The sequence below is a fragment of the Delphinapterus leucas genome, chromosome 10 (genome assembly GCF_059928025.1).
Source record: "Delphinapterus leucas isolate spDelLeu-1000000601 "Yukka" chromosome 10, BTC_Dleu_Yukka2, whole genome shotgun sequence".
In the NCBI taxonomy this organism is placed as follows: Eukaryota; Metazoa; Chordata; class Mammalia; order Artiodactyla; family Monodontidae; genus Delphinapterus; species Delphinapterus leucas.
This window is the reverse complement of record NC_143138.1, coordinates 11,755,064-11,777,692: the sequence shown is the minus strand read 5'-3', so window position 1 is coordinate 11,777,692 and position 22,629 is coordinate 11,755,064. Positions and strand designations below refer to the sequence as shown.

Below are 22,629 nucleotides of genomic sequence, written 5' to 3'. Positions count from 1 at the left end.
AGGGCCTGTCTTCTTTCCAAACTTGGAGGTAGCAAACTACTGCATGTCAACATAGCACCTCGGAACAGAAATAGTAAGGAAAACAGTAGTATTTGACAATTCAGCTGTAAAAGGGATGCCTATTAAAAGCCTGGGAGAATTCTCATCATCTCAACATGTATTCATATCCAAAACCTGAACCACACCAAGTCCTCACCCCTAACACTCCACATTCAAAATCCAACCTTCTAGAGCAGGGCTGACTGTCTGAACTCCATCAAGTCTTACACTCCCAAAGGCTTAAATAGCTAAAATACAGCAGCTCTTTGTTTAATAAAAAGAAAACACTTACATCCCTACAGAGGCACAGTCCACACTATTTTTTTTTTTTTTTTTTACTATTTCAGTAGACACTCGTGGAGTTTGTTTTTAAAAGTGTCAGGGATCTTACTATTAAGTACCAGTGAAATAGGGGCCACCCCCCAAGGGCTTAGGTGTGACTTACATGTGAATAGCCCAGATAGCATCTTCACAAACTACAACCTCACCCCACTCACACCTGCTCCTTGCAAGCAAATACCTGGTCACAACAAGCTTTGTGGAAGAATTCATACTCCACACCATTAGGGTCCTTCCCGTGACTCAGTAAACTTCAAAAAAAAGAGGGACACAGGCCCACACTTTTCCATCTGCCCATGGATGGCGGTGAGGGCGGCGCCATGGAGAAAAGATATAAATCACAATTTGCATAAATCAAAATCACATTTGAGAAGTCTTCAATGAATGTGCATGTCCCCATGTAGCAATTCATGTGTCATACATGCTGATGACAGCTAACAGTAATATCTCACACGGAGTCCTCATTATATACCTGGGAGCTCCTCATGAATCAATTTGCCTAGGACACAAAACCCCCCATGAGGTGGTTACTACTGTCACAGACATTTTACAGGTGAGAAAACCGAGGCCCAGTGATGTTACAGAACGTGCCCAAGAACACATAATAGACAGCTGAGCCAGAAGAGGCCACACGGTCTGGCTCCAGCCCATACTCTTAACCACAAGGTGCCCATGACACGTCCCTGAGAACTACCACCCATCCAAAGATAAAATAAGTACATACGACACTTAATTCTGCTAGATATCTGAGTGGCCAAGTCCAGTGACCCCTGAAGGACCATGCATTTTGGATCTCCCATGCACTTACATCTGAAAGTATACCATTTCACCAACTTCTTTGTACACCTTCTTTCCACCAGCCAAACACATAATCCCTTAACCTGATCATAACCATCATTCCCAAGTTTCTCACAGTCTATCCACACATGACTGACAAAACTGGTCCATTCTGGTTTCTAAAAATCCTCAGATACTTCTTGCAGGAAACAAATTTTACAATAACCGAGTATCATGGGATGAGCAATATAAGGGGGGGAGGGTAAGGAGCTAGGCATGGCATGATTAAAGGCGGAAAACCTCTACAATGTTTCCATTCTAAACAGTAAGAACTAATTAATGTATGATTTTCTAAATTATTTATTAAACTCACCTACCACAGGGATCAAAAGAAAAAGAAAACCAACGCCTAGGAACTCCCACCAGCGCTGAGTCCTTCAGATCTTCAATGGCTGGGCTGCCCTGTCCATCAAACAGGCAAAGAGCTTCTAGAGAGGCTGGCTTTTCCTTTTACAAAGAGTGACTTTAGATGATGACCTTTTAATGACTAGGTAAAGAAATACCTTTTATTTTTGCCTCAATCAAGAAAAATAAATCCTATGGAACTCTGGATTCTACTGCTTCCTATATACCAAAAAGATCCCCAACTTAAGTAAAACCAATGGCAGCAAGTACATAGGACCAAACATAGCTTAGGGGGTTTCCGGTAGAAAAATAACACAGTGTAAACACATGGGATGTTTTGACTAAAGACTTAAGAAATGTGTTACAAGCATCAATCAGAAAATGGAATTGCTTCAACTTGCAGGCTGGAAATTCAGGGCAAGGTCTAAACTGAGGTTGGCATAGTCTCCACATCAGATTTCAATTTTTCTTAAGGAAGTCAAACACATAAATTCCCTTTCTTTCCCTCCCCCACCAAGACAAAGGCATATTAACTGGTGGTCCTAAAAACATGCACCTAGAAAGAGCAATTAACTGTACAAAAATAGCTAGCAATTCGTATCATTCTAAAGAGAGAGGGAAAAGGGGGGGAGGGAGAGAGAGAGAGAGAGAGAGGGAGGGAGGGAGAGAGAGAGAGAGAGAGAGAGAGAGAGAGAGAGAGAGAGAGAGGGAGGGAGGGAGAGGGAGAGGGTGAGAGAGAGAGAGCGTTTTCCAAAACAAATACATGAATCATGACTGGAATTTTAGGACTCCGTGTTCTCACATAGAAAGTCTAAATGCCAAAAGAGAATGCAAGTGGTGCATCATAAAACATGCTCTTCTCGTGCATATTTATGGGAATTTTAGACGCTAGATAAAGAGTAAGATCTAGTCAACGATCAGTTCAATGTCGCTTCAGCGACATTTCAAAATCACCACTTTAGGTAGTTACTCCGGGCTTGGCTTGGAATCAGCAGAGACAGCACACTCGTCAGCTTCTTAGAAAAGGTACGTTACATGTAACATGAAGGAAGGTTGAGCACTGAAGTCTGACAGTAACTGACAAAGCTCCAGGAATTCAGATTCCTGTTCATACCCTTACAAGGCAGGGCTCATACCGTAGAATTTATACTAAACGTTTATGCTAAATACCAACAAGGAATCAAAATAAGCCAAAAATTATTAAAAGTTATTATTTTCTATTTGCTATGTACCCTGCAACACTTCAAGATATTTATGCCCTAACTACACTACCCATCCGTAAACTACGGATGGGTAGTGCAGCCCCTTTCTGCAACGCAGGCCACCCCAGAGCAGCCCTAAAGCTAGCCTAACCTGTCAAAACCTTAATCTACACTATATGTCCCTGTGATCGTAACTCCCCAGAATGCTGTCATGAATCCATAATTCAGTAAAACAAGGTACTTGGCACACTAATAATTAAAGCAGATTAGCAATGCATTAAGTTTTCCCTAAGTTCCCCTAAACAAAGTTTCTCTTTTTCACTGCCCTGGAGAATTAAAGTTAATTGACTGATTTGCACACAGCTGCCACACAGGACCACAGTCCCGTGCAAAGAGGAAGCCGGCAGCACTGCCATCTGAGAAAGGCGCTAGGAGCCAGGGACAAAGGGCTCCCCACACCCACCCCAAGAGAATGAAGCCTAATGGCCTTTGTCATCATACCCCCATGCTGACCTACCTCACCAGAGGTGAGGGTGATGGACGGCCATGTAGCTGAATGATGGGTACTGTCATTTCCAACCACAATCACAGACTTTTGTTCCTCAAAAACAGATGAAAGATGATGCATGACCCCCCACCCATGTTTGGAAACATGGAGAGTATTATTACACATTCCAGTATGTTTACTAATGTGGTTTTTCTTACACACCCTTTAACTCTCCCTCTTGTGACGGTGCACTTTTCAAACTGGGGCAGAGTGAATGTTTGTCACAGAGCATCTGAAACATTAAAGGCTTACACTGAGACACTCAGCCAAATGTTTTTAAATAGAGTAACATACAAAGTCCAGTACACTGGCAGAGATACTTCTTACATACGCGTGCTAATTGTACTAACAAATCCAATGACACCTTCTAAGACACAGTGCCGAGCATTAAGGGAAAAAGAGGATGGAAGTTAATACAGACTCTATACCACGGGTATTCTAACTGAAGACACTGCGTGACAGAGGAAAATAAAGGCTTGGAGCTATGCATCTCAAATTTCAGATCTAAAGTACAGTTCTGTTAAGGATTTTAAGTATCCACACATGGCCACCCTTCTCCCTTCCTCTTAATTTGCCACCATATTCAGTTCTTCATTAGATATACACAACTAGATGGTTTCTGAAAAGTAACTGTAATTCTGTATATAGAAAGGGCAAACAACGAAGTCCAGACCAGGAGTTATTTTTTTCCCCCTTTCCCAAACCTCTCCAAAAAACAGATTCTAAGAAAAAGTAATTAATCTTGTCATCCAGGAAAACACTGAGCATGAGAGCAGAAAAGGAATGAAATGAAATATAAACTCTAAGGGGGGTGGCGGTCCGCGCAGACAACACAAGGCGTGAAATAAGGCTGATAACTAACAACGGGTTTTTAAAACACCCAGTTAAAAGCATTATTATATAATGTCACTGTCTGACCATGAAGCCACAACTCTTATCAAACTACCATAGCCAACTTCCTGATCAAGCTATCTGAAGCTTATTTAGGAAAGTCATTTAAAAAAATTAAAAACCTGCTGGTAAATTAATTTTAAGAACCGATTTCACACCTACTAACTTGGTTAACACCAAGTGGATTTTGCTTTCCTGACAAGGGGAAAACTTTTTCAGAAACACCACATTTAATTCTTCAAATTTTTAGAAACATCTCTTTAGAAATGGCGAAATACCATCTAATATACTCAAGAATACAACTGATGAAAATCAATTAAAATGAACAGCAAAGACAGGAATTACAAGTTGGCAACTCTTTGGCCAATTTTTATGGCAGGAAAGTGTTTTCTTCTGGTCCACAGCATTTTTTTGCTTTATTCATCTCTAATAATAATTAGTGGACAATATTTAGAAACCAGGATATCTGATACAAAAATCCAGAATTCTGGCTCCTCTATGAAAAAATCAGGAGATTGGGTGAGTGGGCCCAAGTTTGTTCCCACACGGACAAAACTGGAACCTAGTGTGAAGTCCCTGGTTTAAGGCACCAATATTTTCAGCCTTGGGTACTAACCTTTTCCTCGACGGCCCTTCTTCAAAATCTGAAGAACTAACATCGTTGCTAGTTGAGGACACTTGGGATGCATCGTCCTTCTCATTCTCTGACTGTTCTGATGCTGGTCCTAATCCCTTAGACTGGCCATTACCAAGGAGCCCTACAGGTGAAAAAAGGGGACAAACACTTCAATACATGACATCAGGAAGCAGCACTTTACCACAGTTAACCCTACACAGTGGCTGATGAGGGCAGACAAGAATCTGGATAGAAGAGAATTAGAAGGTACATATCCCTTGTGAATGGAGGGGAAAAAGTCCCACCTCAACCTACTTTAGACCTTACACGAGAGTGAAATGCCTACCAAAGAAATAACTCCAACAGTAAGAAAGTCAAGCAGAAATGTGTAATTGCAATAATGCACTATAGCGTTCTTTCTGAAGTGCATCAACATCTTTCAGGGCTAGGGAGTGGAAAGGAAGAAACAAACTTCACGTATTGCCGATTCAAACTAGTTACCCTTCCAGGGCTAAATATTTACTCTAGAAACACTGAAATCCTTTTTGGAATTGCCTTCAGGAGCCAGTACCTGCCACCCAAGAAAAAGCATCAATCATTACCTTGTGGCCATATATCAGTCCTTAACTAGAGGTCTGACTGTACAACTTGCTCTTCATAGCAAACCACTGTATCAGAGTCACTGTATTGGAATCTGATTGTCTCAGAGGATAAGGATTCTCCACGACTCCATACATGGTACCATGCAGAAGAGGGAGTCTGGTGGCCCCAGGATGAGCCACTAGTAACCCAGACTGGGAAAAGGGCTATGCCAAGTGACATGGAAGCTGCTGAGCCACCAGCCAACGGGTCACAGCTGAATAAAAGCCTGGTCTTCTAGCATTCAGATGTCCTTGCATCTAGGGTTCTGGATACAATTTAGGTTCTACCAACGGGGGGCCTGTACCCACACAAGTGTCCACAGCCACCGGCCCCCAGTTCCACTGTCTAGTCACCAGCCTCCAGGCATCAGCAGAAATGCTAGCAAGTGTCTGCATTTTCACAGCCACGGTGTTTGGCTTTTAAGTGAAGCCAAAAGGGCAGGGTGGCCCCTTGATTTTTGTTCTCCCAACCCTTCCAGCAAGTTTGTAAGCACTTACGTCCCTGTATTAAATCCCTTTTTGGTTGAAGCACTTAAAGAGCGGTTCCTATTAGTTGCAGTAAACACTATATAGAACACAATATTCTACATATTGGGTAAGATTTTCTGGAAGAACACAGTATACTGCAACAAAACCCTGGGACTTAGCCTGTTTACGCATGCATTTCCCCAGACTTAGCCTGTTTACGCATGCATTTCCCCAGTTATCTATTTTTACATCATTTCGGGGTATGAGTAATAACAACGCTGGAAATCTAATACAATGCAGTAAATAAAATCCCATGGCTGTCACTCAGACTTGTGGCTTTGGGAGTCATGACTACAATATGGAAGTGAAAACACTAGGCAACTTCCCAGAGAAACAGAAAATGTGGGGAGTTTGCACCGTGAGGCAAACAGGAGACATAATTGCAGGGAAATCTATGAGTCTAAGGGTTGAAGTGTGGCCAGCGTTTCAAAGATGATAGCAGTGCTATCCATTACGGTAACCGCTAGTCACAGGGAGCTACTGAGCACTTGAAATATGGCTATGTGAGTAAGAAGATGAACTATTATTTTTATTTAACCTTATTTAAAACTGACTATAACTAACACTTCTTTAATAATTTGATATTAATTCTTGAAATATTCCAGATGTATTATTAGGTTATGTCAAATACATTTAAATTAGTCTTACCTGCTTCTTTAAAATTTTTTAATGCAGCTCTAGAAAACTAACACTACATATGTGGTTGAAATAACATCTCTATTGACCAGCACTAAATTAGAGCACTGTAGCAATGTCATGGGCGGTGGGGAGCGGGGGGAGATGACCACGCAGCAGCCCACCAAATAGTAGGAAGATACAGACCATACTTATAAACGCAGATTAGGAAACTAGCCCAGGGACATAATATAAGTCACGTGTAAAAAAGAGGCGCTAACGGATGAATTACCACACTTGAAAAGGATGGTAAATTCAAAATAAAAATTCTGGTTATGGAACCATATATAAAATTAATTTTTAAGGGGGATTATCTCTAAAATAAAAGTGTACTCTTGGTTGAATTCAAATTTTTCAATTGTATGTAAGGACTTAAAGGAGAATAAAGCAAGAAAGGAGGAAGGAAATATAACTTCATTTTTTAACACCCACCATATGCCAGGGCACTGGGGATACAGGCAAAATCCAACAAAGCCTAAATTTTAGTAGTGAGAGGAGATACTCCTGTATGTATCAGTTAGCAGTATGTACAAAGAAGAAACCTTGCACTTGCAGGGCAAGCAATAGGGGAGGGCAGTGAATATGAATCACTGGAGCCAGCAAGCAAACCTGCAACAGCAAAACGAGAGAGCAAAGCTGGTATGTGCAATACACCTAAAAAACAAAAACCAAAACAGTGGTGGTGCTGGTGACAGTGAAGGAGGAAGAAGAGGTGGTTGTCTGAAGCTGTGTTTGGAACAAGGAGGAAACAGAAGTGCCAGCAGGCACTGCTCAGTGAACCTGAGGAAGAAGCACTTGCTGTCCCCTCTGGTACGCACATAACAAGATCTCAAGCATCTCCTGAGGGAGCAAGCAGCTCATGAGTGAATGAGTAAGTAAGTGAAGGAATGAGTTAGCAGAGAAAAGTTCAGCTATTCAATGACAGCTATACCCTGGTCCTTCTGACAAAAAGAACCTCTGTAGACTGTAAAGAGTAGTGACCCTCAAACTTACACCCTGGGCATAACCCCAGTGTGTCCTCTTCTAACAAATTTCCAGATGATGCTGGTTCTGCTTTGGCTGGTCTAGGGGCCACACCTTGAGATCCACTATTGCAGGGGGAAGCAAGATTCAAGCCAGTAAGAGATTTAATTGCCCTAAGACACTATAAAGCTCTGGGCAAGTGTGCACTAGATCTCAGGAAACCAATTATGTTTGTACAATCTATCATAATACAACTCACGTTAAGGCACCCAAATCCAAAGTTCACTCACAGTAAGGCGCCCAAAACCAAAGTTCTGCTGGGGCATTCTTCCACCTTGGATCATTAATTTTGTGAAAGGAAATAAGGCTGCTTAAAACTTATCACAAAGCTATCAGACCCTGCTAACGACAAATACAGTTAAAAAGTAACGCATGATGGGAAAAAAGTGTTCATATCTAAGAGGCATCAGTCTAGAACAAGGATATAATGTTTCTTTTCTCCAAAAAAAAAAAAAATCAACTGCCCAAGCACAAATTCAGGGAAACTGGATTATCAAGTTTTACATGAAAAGGGGGAATTTTAATTGACTGTATGTGAGCTCAATGTCAGGCACAAGGATGAGAATCCTCTGAAACACTAAGGCATGACTGAGCTCCATTGAAAGGAACCAAAGTGCTGAGTCCACAGTCCCAAGCCCTCATCAGACTAATATCTTCAAAGAACACCAAAGATGCCTCCATTCCAAGGATTAACAATGTCTGTTACCTGAACTATGAGACAGATGGGCTGTCATTCACTTTCCAGATCAGGAAAAAGGGGCCCACACAAAGGGACTGCTTGCCTGTTCTGTGAACTAGAAGACCTCAGTTGTTTCCAGCCTTTACGGGGAGGGGCGGGGGGGCGTGGGGGGGGGGGAGCGACTTGTTCTGCGTATAACTGACTGTTTCAATTTGAGTACCCCCCTCCTGACATCAGCACAGAGAAAATGTACATTTATTTTTAGTTAGACAGTCTCCATGGTTGGATAAACCTGGGCTTTTTTCTTTTCTGCACACCGCCCACCCCCTTATTCACATCTCCAGTGGACTGGCTACCCTATTTCATTTTGAACGTTTTCATACAACTCGTACCACCTGCCCAGTCCAGAAAAGCCAGGTCAGCAAGATGGAACACGACACCACGGGGCAGAAGAGCCGTTATCAGACCATCAGACAAGCCAATGAGTACTCCCTTTCCTTTCCCCTATGGAACAAAGCCCTGCCACCGATCTTTTACATTATTTTTAGTCAATGAGAAATAATCAAACTGCATCCTCTCCTCCAAACACACCAACTGGCTTTATCTTCCCACCCTCGCCCAAGCCCACCATCAACACAAACCTTTGTCGGGGGGGGAGGAGGTTAAACAGAGGAGACGCGATGGCCCAAAGACCGCCTCCCCACACGAGCATTCGTTCTCCTCTATTAATATTCAGTAGGTTGAACTTAAATTAAACCACATCCATTGTCTTCCACAAGAGCAATAAATATGAGCTGGAAATTCCAAATCACTGCGGTAAAGGCAGCCCTCGGCGAGTCACCGTCAGCTGACGGGGCGGCGTGCCACAGGCCACCACAAGGGCAGTGCCCATGCTCACGAGCTGAGAACCCCAAGGAAACAAAATTCAGGAGCTCTGGACCCTCATCTCCCAAATGAGCAAGCAACTAAAAGGCTTTCAAGGCAACATACCCAAACTGGTTCTTCCTAAGCCTGGAGCGGCAGCAGCAAAGAGGAAGGAGCAGTCCTGTTCTGGGGGGGGGGGCTGGAGATGTGCATGAACATCTCCCCCTGGCCTTAACGTAATGGGGGCTGGGAAATTTAAAACACAAATGAGGCCAAAGATTCCTTCAGCTAAGTGATGATGAGAGCTACAGATTTCAGAACAGAAATGTGCACAGAGAAGGAAATTCTTTCCTAACATCTGAAAAGGGGGACGAGAATGGGCTGTGCTTACAATTTTCTGTTTTAGACACAAAGAAGTTTCGCCAGTCCTCCCATCAGCTACACGTACGTGATGGCATACAAAACTGAAGGAAAATCTAATGCCCTTATTTCACAAAAGAAGGGTTAAAGAGAAAGGAAAACAAGGGGACCTTTGAAGCTGTTCCCGAGCTTCCAAAACATCTGGAGCACACCAAACGTATTAGCATATTAGGGAGAGTCAGTGTATTTCGCTTTGTTGTAGAAGAGATGCACAAAAGGTAATTCTGTATTATAGAGCCAATGCCCGTCTGTCACCCTGTCACTGCGAGACAAGGTATCACGTTACATATTAAACAGTCAAGCATCCAAAGAGAGCTTTCATTTGCGGCTGCAGCAGTGTGTGTGTGTGTGTGTGTGTGTGTGTGTGTGTGTGTGTGTGTGTGTGTGTGTGTGTGTGTGTGTGTGTGTGTGTGTGTGTGTGTTGGAGGATGGGGGGGGCTGGCTGGCTGCACTTTGAGTTGAGAGAAAAATTATAAAAGCAGCCCCTTGGTTGAGGTAGGACCCTCTCTGAGGTATTCAGAATGTCAAGTTTGCTGCCACTACTAGTAGAAAATAAAGCCTATTTTCACTCAAATTTTGAAAGAAAAATTGGATTGTTTGCTTTTTGCATGTGGACGCCAGGGAAATTCTGGCTCGGGCCAGCTTCACAGGGTCAACATGAATATGTAGTTTAAACCCAACTGTACTACACACTCGGGTCAGCAGCTGAGCTTCTGGGTCGATCGCAGGGTCCAGGAAGGGGGTGAGCGGTGCAGAAGGGTCCGTAAAGCTAAGCCCAGGCCGGTCCACTGACACCCTTTACCATCTCAGAACGCTGAGGTGGCTGAGAACAAATAACAGTCGTGAGGCATGATGTCACTGCCACACTCATGGTCAACGAAGCACAAATGAGCATGGTTTAATACCTCGGCTTCTGGAAAATAATTATCCCTTTCCCTCGGGAGGATGGCCCCTGACAGACTAGGGCTCCCCTTTGTCTGCTCTCAAATCAGCTGTGCAGATTTCTCACTCCAGCCAAGAAAACGGGGTCCAAACATAGCCCCAACAAACCCTCAAAGGAGCCCTCAAGACACAGGGCAACACAGGTTTTTGTTAGTTTAACACCCAGAAAGTAGATAGTAGACAGACAGACAGACAGTCCCCTAGAAGCCCTTCACCACCACCAGACTTTTTCCCCACAAAACCTTCTTGGGTAATCTAAACCTTCTTTTGCATGCTTGATTTTTTGAGAACAGACGTTAGAAAAAAATCTGACGCAGTGATAACATGGAAAAGTTGGGCCACTGGGCAGGCAAGGAAAATGTCTGACCTCATCCTTTCCTCCTATTTCAGAATCACGCAAATGACTAAATTCAAGAGACACGAGCAGGAAGAGACAAACAGAACCCTAGCCCAGGAAGCACTTCCTCACCTCGAGGCACAAAGGAACAAGCCAGCAGACAGGTCACAAGTACACACAGGGAGAGGGACCAGATCGCTGCTCTTACTAAACCCCAAATGGGTCAGCACCAACAAGAGACAAAAGACCTCTCCTCCCCACGTCCTGACCAGGAGTTACACAAGGAGAGAAAACACTCCTCATGGAGAGGCTCCAACAACGACCACCAGAGAGCCACAGCGGAACTTCACCGGATACAAAACCCCTCCATGGGAAGGATCCATAATCTCTAGGAGAGCTTTCTGGATGGGCCCAGAAGCTACTGAAACTCTGATGACGACAACAGTGAGCAGAGCGCGCTGTGCATTTTAGCACAACTCCTCTACTGCTTTGGGGCAGAGGCACTTCCTCCCTATACTCTCCCGCATCCTCCCATTCTTTATCCTTGACATGATTTTTATAACGATCGGAACAGATACAGTAGCTTGAGCAGTAATGATTACTAAAATATAAGCACCCACATTGCTCTACAATGAGAAGCTCTACCTAAATCCAATTATCCTAAGCCCTCTATCCCACATCATACCTCCTCTAGGTCCATGCCCCATCCCAGTACCTTATGCTGGCAAACCAGTCAACCTAATTATGGCTGTCCATCAAAAGCACACATCTTGGAATCCCCTAAAACATGAAACTCAAGTCTCTATCAGCTAAGTAAAAGTATTTGCTGGACAGGTGGCCCAGTTCCGAGCCCCCCAGAGGTCGAAAACTGCTTTCTACATACAGAAGAGATTAAAGTCGATGTTGTGCTTAGGCTGGTGTGGAAATGAGCTGCAGAACAATGGACCACTTACTGCGGAGCCCGGGAACTTAAGAGGCAGACACAGTGGACAGCAACCCTGCGCATTTTTATAGAAATTCTTTTAGATAGACAAACAAGACCAGCATGTCCAAAGTCTTCTGTTCAGATAAGCTGACATGCCAAAATCTGGTTTTATAAATCATGGAATTTGTGCTTCTCAAGGGGACATTTTCCATATGCAGTGCATGTTCCCAGATAGTGACATTCTACCTGTAAATAACTGAAGTGCGTGTGTGTGGTTGTGAGTGTAGGTGTGTGAGTGTGTGTGTATGGAAGGAGGGAGGGGGGGAGAGAGAGAGAGAGAGAGAGTTATCTCTAAAGCTTCATATTACATTTACCCCACCAAAAGTAAGTTACTAAAAGAAACCGGTTCTCCAGTATTAGCAAGTCTCTACAAAGTTAAACAAAGCTGGCTTTAACACAAATCAACAAATCCCATAAAGTTATTAGTTTGTGCACAAGTCGGTAATGATAAATGGGCACAACTCCAAACACTCTGTGTCCTAACATCATAATTCACAGAGAAGTAAACAGCCACATCCTTACCCCCAAAAACCTCTCTGGCTGCCTTTATTCCCTAAGCCCATAAAATGGACCGCACGCAAGTCCTAAACTGTTCTGTTCATAAGTTTCCCAGTGCACTCAGTACCCCCCCTCACATACAGACAAGTCAACTACACACCCACTTCTCAGATGAATATAGTAAAGCATTAAGTGGGCTATACAAAGTCCAAAAGAAAAAGAAAAAAAAAAACCTGCTGGCAGCAAGCAAGCTCAGAGAGGCCTACAGCCTCCCAAAGCCGCCTTCATTCCCGTGCTGAAATCTAAAGGAAACAGTACAGAAAGCAGAACTCCAGGAACGCGGCCACACAATCTGCAAAGATTTGAGGCACCTAAAATTGATGGCTGCTAAAACTCACCTGTGTCTCTATTTAGTAATACAAACATGGATCAATGCACAAAATATGGGAGCAGAAATGAGAGCACTCAAAGTTCAAAGCTTTAAGGTCTAACCTAGAATCACTCGGTCTCTGCTGACATGCCTCAGTTTCCTCCATCTTTCAAGGAAAGAAGAGGTGGAGAAGGAAAGTATGACAGGAAATGAAAACCATGCATGCTGTTTATAAAGGAAACCAAAGCTATGGTGGGGATGAACTAGTTAACTTTAATGAAACATCTATTTTTAAATGCTGGGAAATGATCACATAAATTGGCAATAAAATAAAGGGACCAGCCATAGCTGGATGGTGTTCAATCTCCAGAGAAATGTCTAAACTCGTACAAGCCTGACTAAAACTGAAGATTTGGTCAAAATGGTCAACAGAGCTTAATGCTTTACGAGCGACATTAATTCTCTCTTGTAAATTTCCACAGTACCTTTGCAGGAGCCACCATTGCCCCTAGGGAGGATACCAAAGCTGAAAGAATATTAATATTAGGCAAATCGCAACACTTTTTACATACTCTCATATATATATATGTATATATATGGCACCTTGCCATCCATAATGGATTTAATCAGGACCCCAATAGGGAAACCCACAAAAGGCCTATTTCTCCAACAAAAGCCACAGCAGCCTGAAACAAATCTACAGCTATTTGATTTTTATTTTATTTATAGGAACAGACCTTCTATCCCAGGTTCCTCAAGATAAGCCACCAAAAACTGCACCTGACAGACCCGTGGAGCAGCCATCCTCAGAGCCGGATCATTGCAGAGAGACAGAGAGGAAGAAGGACAGAGGAAGGGAGGAGGGAGGGAGGGAGAGCGCAGCGAGGCAGGCTCCAGAGCACTTGTCAACAATCCTCCCCTGTACGTAATGAGCAGGCGGCAGTGCAGATTCCGGCGGTGCAGATTCCACGCGGCAATAGGACAGCCAGGCGAGCGGCGCAGGGGCCTGGGGGAGGGGAGGCGTCAGGGAGAGGAGGTTATTTATGTGGCTGGGAGGGAATCTAACACCAAAGAGGAGGGGTCTGGGGCTTTTTTCCTTCCTGGTAAATTAGAATGAGAAAAAGGAAAAGATGGACTTGCTTTTCATCCTGCAATTTCCTCAACCTGCAATGCAGACAAATCCTTATCTTAGAATTTCTGACATGGGGTGTGGGCCGGCGGCGCGCCACTTTGGACGGGAGCAGTTCAATTGTCCACACTTCTGTGTGCCCAGTGTGCCAGACTGCCCCCCTCGTGCACACACTCCCCCCCACAGCCCGGCAGCGGGGTCCATGGCACATTTTCAATGGCATCCCTTTTTAATATCATAATCTGTGTCATTCAGCACTTGCCTTTTATTTATTTTTATTTGTTTTTTTGGCTGGGAAACCTGGGCAGCTCTCCAGACAGACTCTGCAGAAATCTCTTTCCACATGCTCCTTCTCCAGCCCGCCCGCCCCCTGCCTCCCATTCCTGTTACCAGGGTGCTTCATCACTTCAGTGATGACTGCATGGGCCACCGCTGCCCTCCCCACCACGAGCGCACAGACACCCCTCCCCCAGACACATAAATTCATCTAATCTAATAAAACAGAAGCTCTTTTCCCTCATTGCTTCTTGAGGATCTTTTACAAAACGGGCTCTGTGGCCTGGCAGCTGCCGAGAGGGATGAAAAAGGCAAGATTCCAGCGGGGCTGGCCAGCTCCCTGGCCTCAGATAACTGGAGCTCGCATCTCCTTTCATATGTCATAAGCTTTTTGATTGTTAAAGTCAATTCTCCTGAAGCTTTAGAACTTCAGCTGGCAATTATAATGTCCAAAACACATGCTCTGAACACCAGCCCACATTCTCCTCTTTATGCCTCTCCAGAGGGGAAAAAAGATGGTGGCAACACCCTCAGAGAACCCACATGGTATTGAAAGCTTCACTCACAGGCTCATCCAAGGGAACTGGGGAAAGAATGCCCCCTTACTCTTACTTTTAGCTTCTTGTTGTTGTTATTTAACTACTGAATGAGCCTCTTCTGGGCTTCACACAGGTGAAGTTATTTAGAATTCAAAAAACTCTGAAAGCAGACCTGTCCGCTTCACAGGGCCAGTGACTACTCTGTCCACTACGGCTGGTTCCTGTTTCCTAAATGACCATGGCATCTCCAGCTGCCTCACTTTCAAGCAAAAACTATCAGGAGGCAGGTGATGGTCTTCCCTAACCTCTACTTGATTTCCACCACTTTAAAACCAAAATATAGGTAGGGCCTTAAGAGATAATCTAGTACAATCCTTCACTCTACAGATGAGTAGACGAAGGCTTATTCAGGCCTGGTTCTTAACTAAGATCACAGTATTAGTTCCTTATAAGTTCTCAACAAGCAGAAGGCCATCTATGAACCCTGAGGTCTCTGGGGACAGAGGTAAGCTAACACACCAGAACAATGTCATGGCACAAATCGCTGTAGGATACAGGGTTGGAAAAGCCTCTCCAATCATTACATGGCCAGTGTGAGCCCAGAAGAGACCTTCATTCCGTTCTCTCCAGTGCAATATATTCCTATGATGGTGAACAACTGTTTGGCATGTGTCCCACTGCAGCATAAGTCATGCACAGTCAATTGAAGGACATTTAAGGGATGACTATTTGGCTTTTCCCTCTTCTTTCTACTGGGACTTGTCTTTAAGTGCCTTTACTAACCAAAAGCACCCAAAAGGGAGAACGGGAAAGAGGGTATGAGACAGATATTTGGATGTATGGTAATCCTGAGAAAAGGTTAGTAAGGAACTGCAAACCATAAGACATAAACAACCAGCCCGAAATGAAGCTTGAGGGTCATGAATGGGATACCGGTCATCCTTAACATCTCCACCTCTGACCAATCCGACACAGCCATGGCAACAAGGGCTCTGTGCTCTTTCCATATCTCTACTCTCCCTGGCTTCACTGCTGCTTCCTCTTCCCATCAACTAGAAGAGTAACAAGGTGTTTAAATTCAAAAAGATAAGGCATAACAGGATGTTGGCCCCAGGCTGCTCTTAACTTCCAAAACCATCATCAGCATGTGGCCGTGCACTCAGTATTCCCTAACAGACACGCTTAGCGTCAAGCGTCAACTCTGGCCTGTGCTCTGCTGCTGGATCAGGAAGGGGAACTGGAAAACTCTTGCCTGTGAACTTCCGTAGTTTTTGGACTGCTTAGATCAAACGTCCGTTTACCAAAGAGGGAACGTATCTTCAGCACCAGACAGACTAAAAGCACCAGCACCCTCTGGGAGACACACAACAACACTGAGAACTAGGTTCAGTTTAAGAACAGCAACACAACTTTCAATATTTAAATTCTGAAAAGAGGGGAGGGCAGAAAAGGAGACTTGGCAAGGACTGTTTCTGGTTCAAAGATAATATGACTGACAGCATCACCAGCTAAGTTTCAACATCCAAAGATCAGAGCAAGTCTCAATTCTCAAATGAAGACAAGACTCCCCAAATACTAGCAACTCCATCTACCCCCATTTTATTTAATTTTTAATAATACAAAGAATATCTGCAAACCCAATCACTAAAACATTATCTATTGTGCTTCCCCCCACCTCATTTCATTATTGTTTAAGTTACAGCACAAATATGCATGCCTGAATAGTATATTATTTATTTTGATTCTCTTGTTCGTCTCAAGTTTTGCCTATTTGTTGCTATCATTAACCATGCTGCAAACATCCTTCTGCTTGTCCCCTGGAAAGCATGCACTAGAGTTTCCCTGGGATACATACCTAGGAGTGGAATTACTAGAAATCCTTGGATACACGAATACTCAAATTTATAAGTTAGTGGCAAACTGGTTTCAGGAGTCAGCTTTTGCTAGTGCACCAGCAAGGTATCACTGAATCTCCAAATGTTTAAATATAAGGGCCTCTTACTACTCGAGACTCCAGAGTACAAGTCACTCCAATTGCTACTTCAGAACAGAACACAATTTCAGAAAGAATGTCCTATCCAAAGAAATGCTCTGCAGCCAGCCAGGTACATGGCCATCCACCTAATTATCACCTCAACACCAGGACATCTGAGGACCTATTTCTGCTGCTAAGAGCTTTAGAATCAAAGACCCACCTACGTGCACTACCATGTCATTACCTCTGAGCTGGGCCAACTCCAGCAGCCCACCAGCTGCATTCAGCATTTTGCTAGCCTTAATCAAATTTAGATATCTTATAGTACCCTGTGTTGATTAATTAAAGAACCTGCTGCCTCAGAAGAATTAAGACCTTGTTTTATTCATATATCCAATCAAGGAAGTCAGCCCATGTTGAGGGCTGGGATCCACCTCGTAAAGGAAAGACAAGCCTGCCAGAGCTAGAGCAAATCCTGGAGTACTTCTTACCACCCAAGATCAGCCTCCAAAAGCTCTCCAGTTCCCTGCTACCTATACAAGCTACTGCATATGAAGGAGGCACCGTAACATGTGAGTTAAGTGCTATGAACAGCAATTTACCAAAAATACTTAAAAAGGAGGGACAGGGTAGCGTGGGTTGCCCTGTGTGAGAGAAAGGCATAAAAGGTTGTGGAGTCTAGGAAGTTGAGGAAATAGAGGATTTTAATGAGTGCCCTGCATTAGCTATGTTCTCAAAGATATTTCTCTGTTATTTGGGATGAATTACATGGCATATTGATATCACCTAAATTATCATTTTTAAAAACAAGCCAATATGATCCACTGTGCTAATATTTGACTTCCAAAACTATAGAACCATCATTCTAATAATAAATATTGTTAAAATTGTATGTATTTGAATAAAATTTAAGACACTGGCAATATACCAAGCAGAATTAAGTACATACAGAGTCTGGGTTGAACCCTTTCCAAGAGGCCTTGGTAATTCCTGAAGCGCCAACAGCACTCAACTGTATAATGCATGTGGCTGGCCCTAGAGCCTATGTGATTTCAAGGCCACAATGTCAATTATAAAATAATACCAATAATTACAAGAACACAGAAGGGAGATCTGGGCTGGGTGACTGTGTATTAACTAGTGAAACAAACTTGGTTGCTATGGACGTAGTCACTAATACCAATGAAATGGCACTACAATTAAACCAGGAAGTTTAAATTAATAAGCTATCGGAAAAAATGTTCCATCAGATTTTTTTAATTTAGAAAAAGAAGAAAACTTATTTGGTAAGCATCTAAGCCACTAAGAACCTTAGTGGTTCACAGCGCACATACTGTAATTTGGACAGGGTTGCCTGCTTCTAATCCTAGTTTTACTCCCCGTGAACTGTTCGAACTTAAGGAGAATCACTGAAAGCCCTCTGTGTCTCTGTCAGTTTCCTCATCTGTTAAATAGGCGTAAGGAAAACAGTGGTTTTAAGACATTAACGTAATTATACATGTGTTGGGACTTCGCTGGTGGCGCAGTGGTTAAGAATCCGCCTGCCAATGCAGGGGACACGGGTTCGAGCCCTGGTCCAGGAAGATCCCACATGCCACGGAGCAACAAAGCCCGTGCACCACAACTACTGACCCTGCGCTCTATAGCCCACGAGCCACAACTATTGAGTTCGCGTGCTGCAACTACTGAAGCCCATGCGCCTAGAGCCCACGCTCTGAAACAAGAGAAGCCACCACAATGAGAAGCCTGCGCACCACAACGAAGAGTAGCCCCCGCTAGCCACAGCTAGAGAAAAGCCCATGTGCAGCAACGAAGACCCAACACAGCCAAAAAAAAAAGTAATTACACATACGTTAAAGTACCAATGGCACATGATGAGCGCTTTATGAAGGGCTACCTATATGCCTTAATAAAACTTTGGTGCTAATGAAATACCATTTTTTGTTTAATATATACTTTTAATTGTTTGATTATAAAAACAAATAGAATATATACTTTAGCTTTAAATATATGTTTTAAATGATTCAGATAATGGATTTCAAAAGGTAAACAGAGAAATGATGCCAAGTTAAAGAAGATTATCAACACTGTGATTCTGAAAATGAATTGCAATAATATTATGTAAAATTCAACAAGAATCCCAACATGGCCATGTTACCTACTTCAGAATAAAGAATAATGGAAAACTATGTTTGAAAAGTACTGAAACCAAGAGCAGACTCAGGTCACAACTGAAGAGCAGTTGATCCCCTTTTCAAATCTAACTTTGACAAAGCCTATATAGTCTCATACACTGCAAGTATGGTAAAAGATTGATAAATGGATGACAATTTTTTTAAGTCTTTACTTCAGCAATTTCACTTCTAGAAAGTAGTACTAAGAAAGTAAATGGAGAGACAAGAATTTATGTGCAAGGATTTCGACACAGTTCGTCTTTATTATTTTGTTGCTCCTTTTACTGGTTTAAATTCTATCTTTATTTAAAAAGAGAGAGAGAGGTCTCCTACATCAGCTTTCTGAGCCATGCAATAGACTGGATATCAGTGCTTTAGTCTTCAAACCTGGCAACACCCCACAATAGTCCATGAGGCGCTGGGGTAGCTGGCTTGAGGGCATGTGTGGCAAATGACACGTTCTCAGCATTCCTTGAGCTCTCAAGCCTTAGCACCCTTGCATATGGCGCTCCCTCTTTTGGAAGACTCTCTCCTCTGTCTGCCCAGAAAGTTCCTGGTCCTCTGCCTGGTCAGCCTTTAGTGACACACACCACCTGCTCTGCAGGTGCTATTCAATCTCTAATACCTGACTGTCAGGGGACTGACCAAGAGGATTTAGTCTTGTTCATCTTAATAACCCTCGAAACCTAGCATAAGCCTAGAGAAAGTGGTAGAGGCCTAATAAATGCTGTCGAAAGCATAAGTTGTTTCTTGAGGCCATCTCAGGGCCTTCATAAGCCTGAAGTGCTCTTATTGCCTTGGGGGGGCCTCATTCTACAACTTACCAAGCTTTCAAAGGCATCCCATCCCTGCTTTCTTCCTAGAGAGAAAAATGTTTCAAATAATTATCTCTTTGTGCTTAAAAGTATTTTGCTAGGAATGCCTTGTGTAATCTATAATACACTGGTTTCCTGGCATTCACCGATCAAAATTAGGAATTATTGAGAAATAACCTTCAAGTTTTCAGGTGAAATAAAATTAGAGCTCTCATAAATTTGATACTTACTAAACTTCACATTATGTTTTATACATATTTAACCCCTAAATGATTTTTTAAAAGAAATGGAGCCAATAATTTATTTCTACATGTAAAGCTGTTCTGTGTCTTCCTCAAAGTATTTATTTACCTTTTATACCCTGCTAATTTTGATAAACTCATTTTGTTACTAACAATTTTAAATAAAAACCAAAACTATAATCCTCCTATCTTTTTTATAAGGTGAAATTACATCAATCACTATTAACAATTTTGTGTATTCTTCATGGTATTTTCCTTAAAAGTATCATGTACCATACTAAAGACTAATGCTAAACATGGAACGCAATTTTTTTAACATTACACATATTTTTAAAAATCACATTTTCAAACACTTAGTAACACGAGGAAAGACTTACAATGCAACTTAAACTGTAGAAATTCCACCGCATAAAACAATTACGTTGTGCTTAAAAAATATAAATGTACAGAAAGCAGACCAGAGAAAATAAAACTAGTAATAAAAACTGGTGTTCTCCCCAGCAGAATCTTCATAATTTTCTGAAATTTCCAAATTTTCCACAATTAAAATGAATTTCTTTAAATACAAAGCCAAAAGGAAATCCTAAAAATTATTTAAATGGTATCAGAGGAAAATAGGTGTGTTGCCGTCATAGAAGCAGCACCTGAACGCAAAAGAAGTAATTAATGAAAAAAAAGCAGCTATTTTAAACATTACTTATGTCGTGCTAATAAAAAGTCCTGGATAAGGTACATGAGAACGGCAGACAATTTCTGGAGCCAGTGATACACTGCTATATGGAAGTCAAGGATAATATGAACATTGTGACATTAATACCATGGGCAAGAGTATTCTGAAATTGCCCAAAACACTAAAAGGCATTTGAAACAAATATTAATATTGTTTCACTTTCTCAGGACTTCTCTACATAACATACCAAGATAATGTTTCTGAAATTGACTACACTGACTATCTAAAAAGACTTCCAGCCAAAAACAACAACAGAAGATAGAGCATGAGGATAAAAGAGAAGAATTTCACCACTATGCTCATCCTGTCTCTATAACTGCATGGTCTAATTTTGTAGACTCTAGTTACATGCGGCTTTTAAAATTAACTAAAACTAGCCAGACCAGCTAGGTCTCGAGGACTCAGGAGTCACAACTGGCTAGTGGCTACCGTACAGGATGACGCAGACACGAACACTTCCATCATCGCAGAGAGCTCTCCTGGCCAGCACTGACCTATAGAATTTTCATGCCTTTAGTCTCAAGACCCAGCAGCAGCAGCCCCTGTGTCTGTGTGCTGTCCTCTGCTAGGAGTTAAGACCCAGTACACAGGGCAAGTCGGACAGACCGAACTTCTTTTCAGGCAGCAGGGTGAAAGGACAGGAGGGGCGAACAGAGCGGGAGCTGATAAATCCCCTCCAATGCAGCACAGATGGCTCACAGTGTAAGTGGTCTAGCTCTTACAGAAGGGGAGAAGGGAAAATGGAGGTTGGAACCATTCAAAAACCACAAGCTTATTCAGAAAATGAAGAACTGTAGAAAAACTTTCTCTGTGCCAAGCAATTACACCAAAGGGGCATTTTTATCACAAACAATTTTAGGTGATCCTATTGTAGCTTGAGGGTGAAAGGTCAGCAAGCATCAACGAACAAAGTGCCACACGAAACTGTTCCGAGTTAGGCTGCATCTTGCTACCCTCGAGGCTATAGGCACTGAGAGGTATAAACCCACAAACAGAGGACTCTGGGCTTGCTGCCTCTGTTCCTATACATGCAGGAGACCTCCAGAGAGAAACCATCACCCCACATTCCTGTGTGCAGGGAGAGGCGTGGGTGGGGAAGGATGCACACACCATAGACACCTTTCCTCTAGATTATCTCCTATCCACTCCCCTCCAAGTTCTGCAAAAGCCTCCAAATGCTTCCCGACCCAACAGTACACAGGGCATTGAGCGAGCTGGAAGAACACGAGCCTGCCATAAACACATCCTGCCATCACTCATCACTAAAACAAAACCAAGTGAGACAAGGGATGGCCAGAGTTTTATTTTACTTAAGGAGGAAACCAGTGAAGGGGTGACGGCTCACAGCGACACCCAGTTACCGGCAGAACTAGAATGACAGGACAATGTCAGTGCATGTTACAACACATCAATTTTCTGATGCATCCAATAGTGCTTTAAATGGCTGGAATCCAAGACTTTGCGGCTAATATAATTTGACAGGTTGCAGTGTGAACGGTTACATCACATAGCCTCTATCACTTCTAAAAGGCTGCTGAAAATACACAGGCCCCAAGAATTCTGTTTCCTTGACCCTGACCTAAAGTTTAGTCGCCACTGATGTACTCCAAAGCCATTCTCCCGCCGCCTGCCTTAGGCCTGCGCCCTCCACCCAGCTGGCACAGATCCATCCTCTTTCGTGTACCAAGTGCCGGCTCAGAGACTACAGAATCCAGCGCTCTGTGCCCAGGAAGGGGTGCCCCACCCATACAAACCAAACTCTCACTATTCCTACAGGGCAGGCTTCCCAACACATCTGAGGAATGACCTGCTGGGGAAAACTAAACAGGGATCGCTTCCTTTGAGCTTGGTCAGGGTTTCTGCTCTCCAAGTCCTAGGGTGAGGTCTAATTACAGGATGCTGGCACCCAAACCCAGGGAACAAAACAAACCGATTTTAATACAGTCCCTTAAGTATGCTGTTATATGACAC

General features: G+C 43.0%; 1 protein-coding gene across 25 annotated transcripts in view; it reads right to left on the bottom strand.

The window, feature by feature from the left end:
• Positions 1–22,629, bottom strand: part of JARID2 (jumonji and AT-rich interaction domain containing 2) — a 243,443-nt gene that overhangs the window by 91,560 nt on the left and 129,254 nt on the right. For all 25 annotated transcript variants that reach the window (XR_016394549.1, XM_089918351.1, XM_089918350.1 and 22 more), the window contains one exon: positions 4,817–4,958. Coding sequence is in view for 22 of the 25 variants with exons in the window: in XM_089918351.1 (XP_089774477.1) it covers positions 4,817–4,958 (142 nt within the window). In the remaining 3 variants the exon portion in view is untranslated. The remainder of the gene's footprint in view (positions 1–4,816; positions 4,959–22,629) is intronic.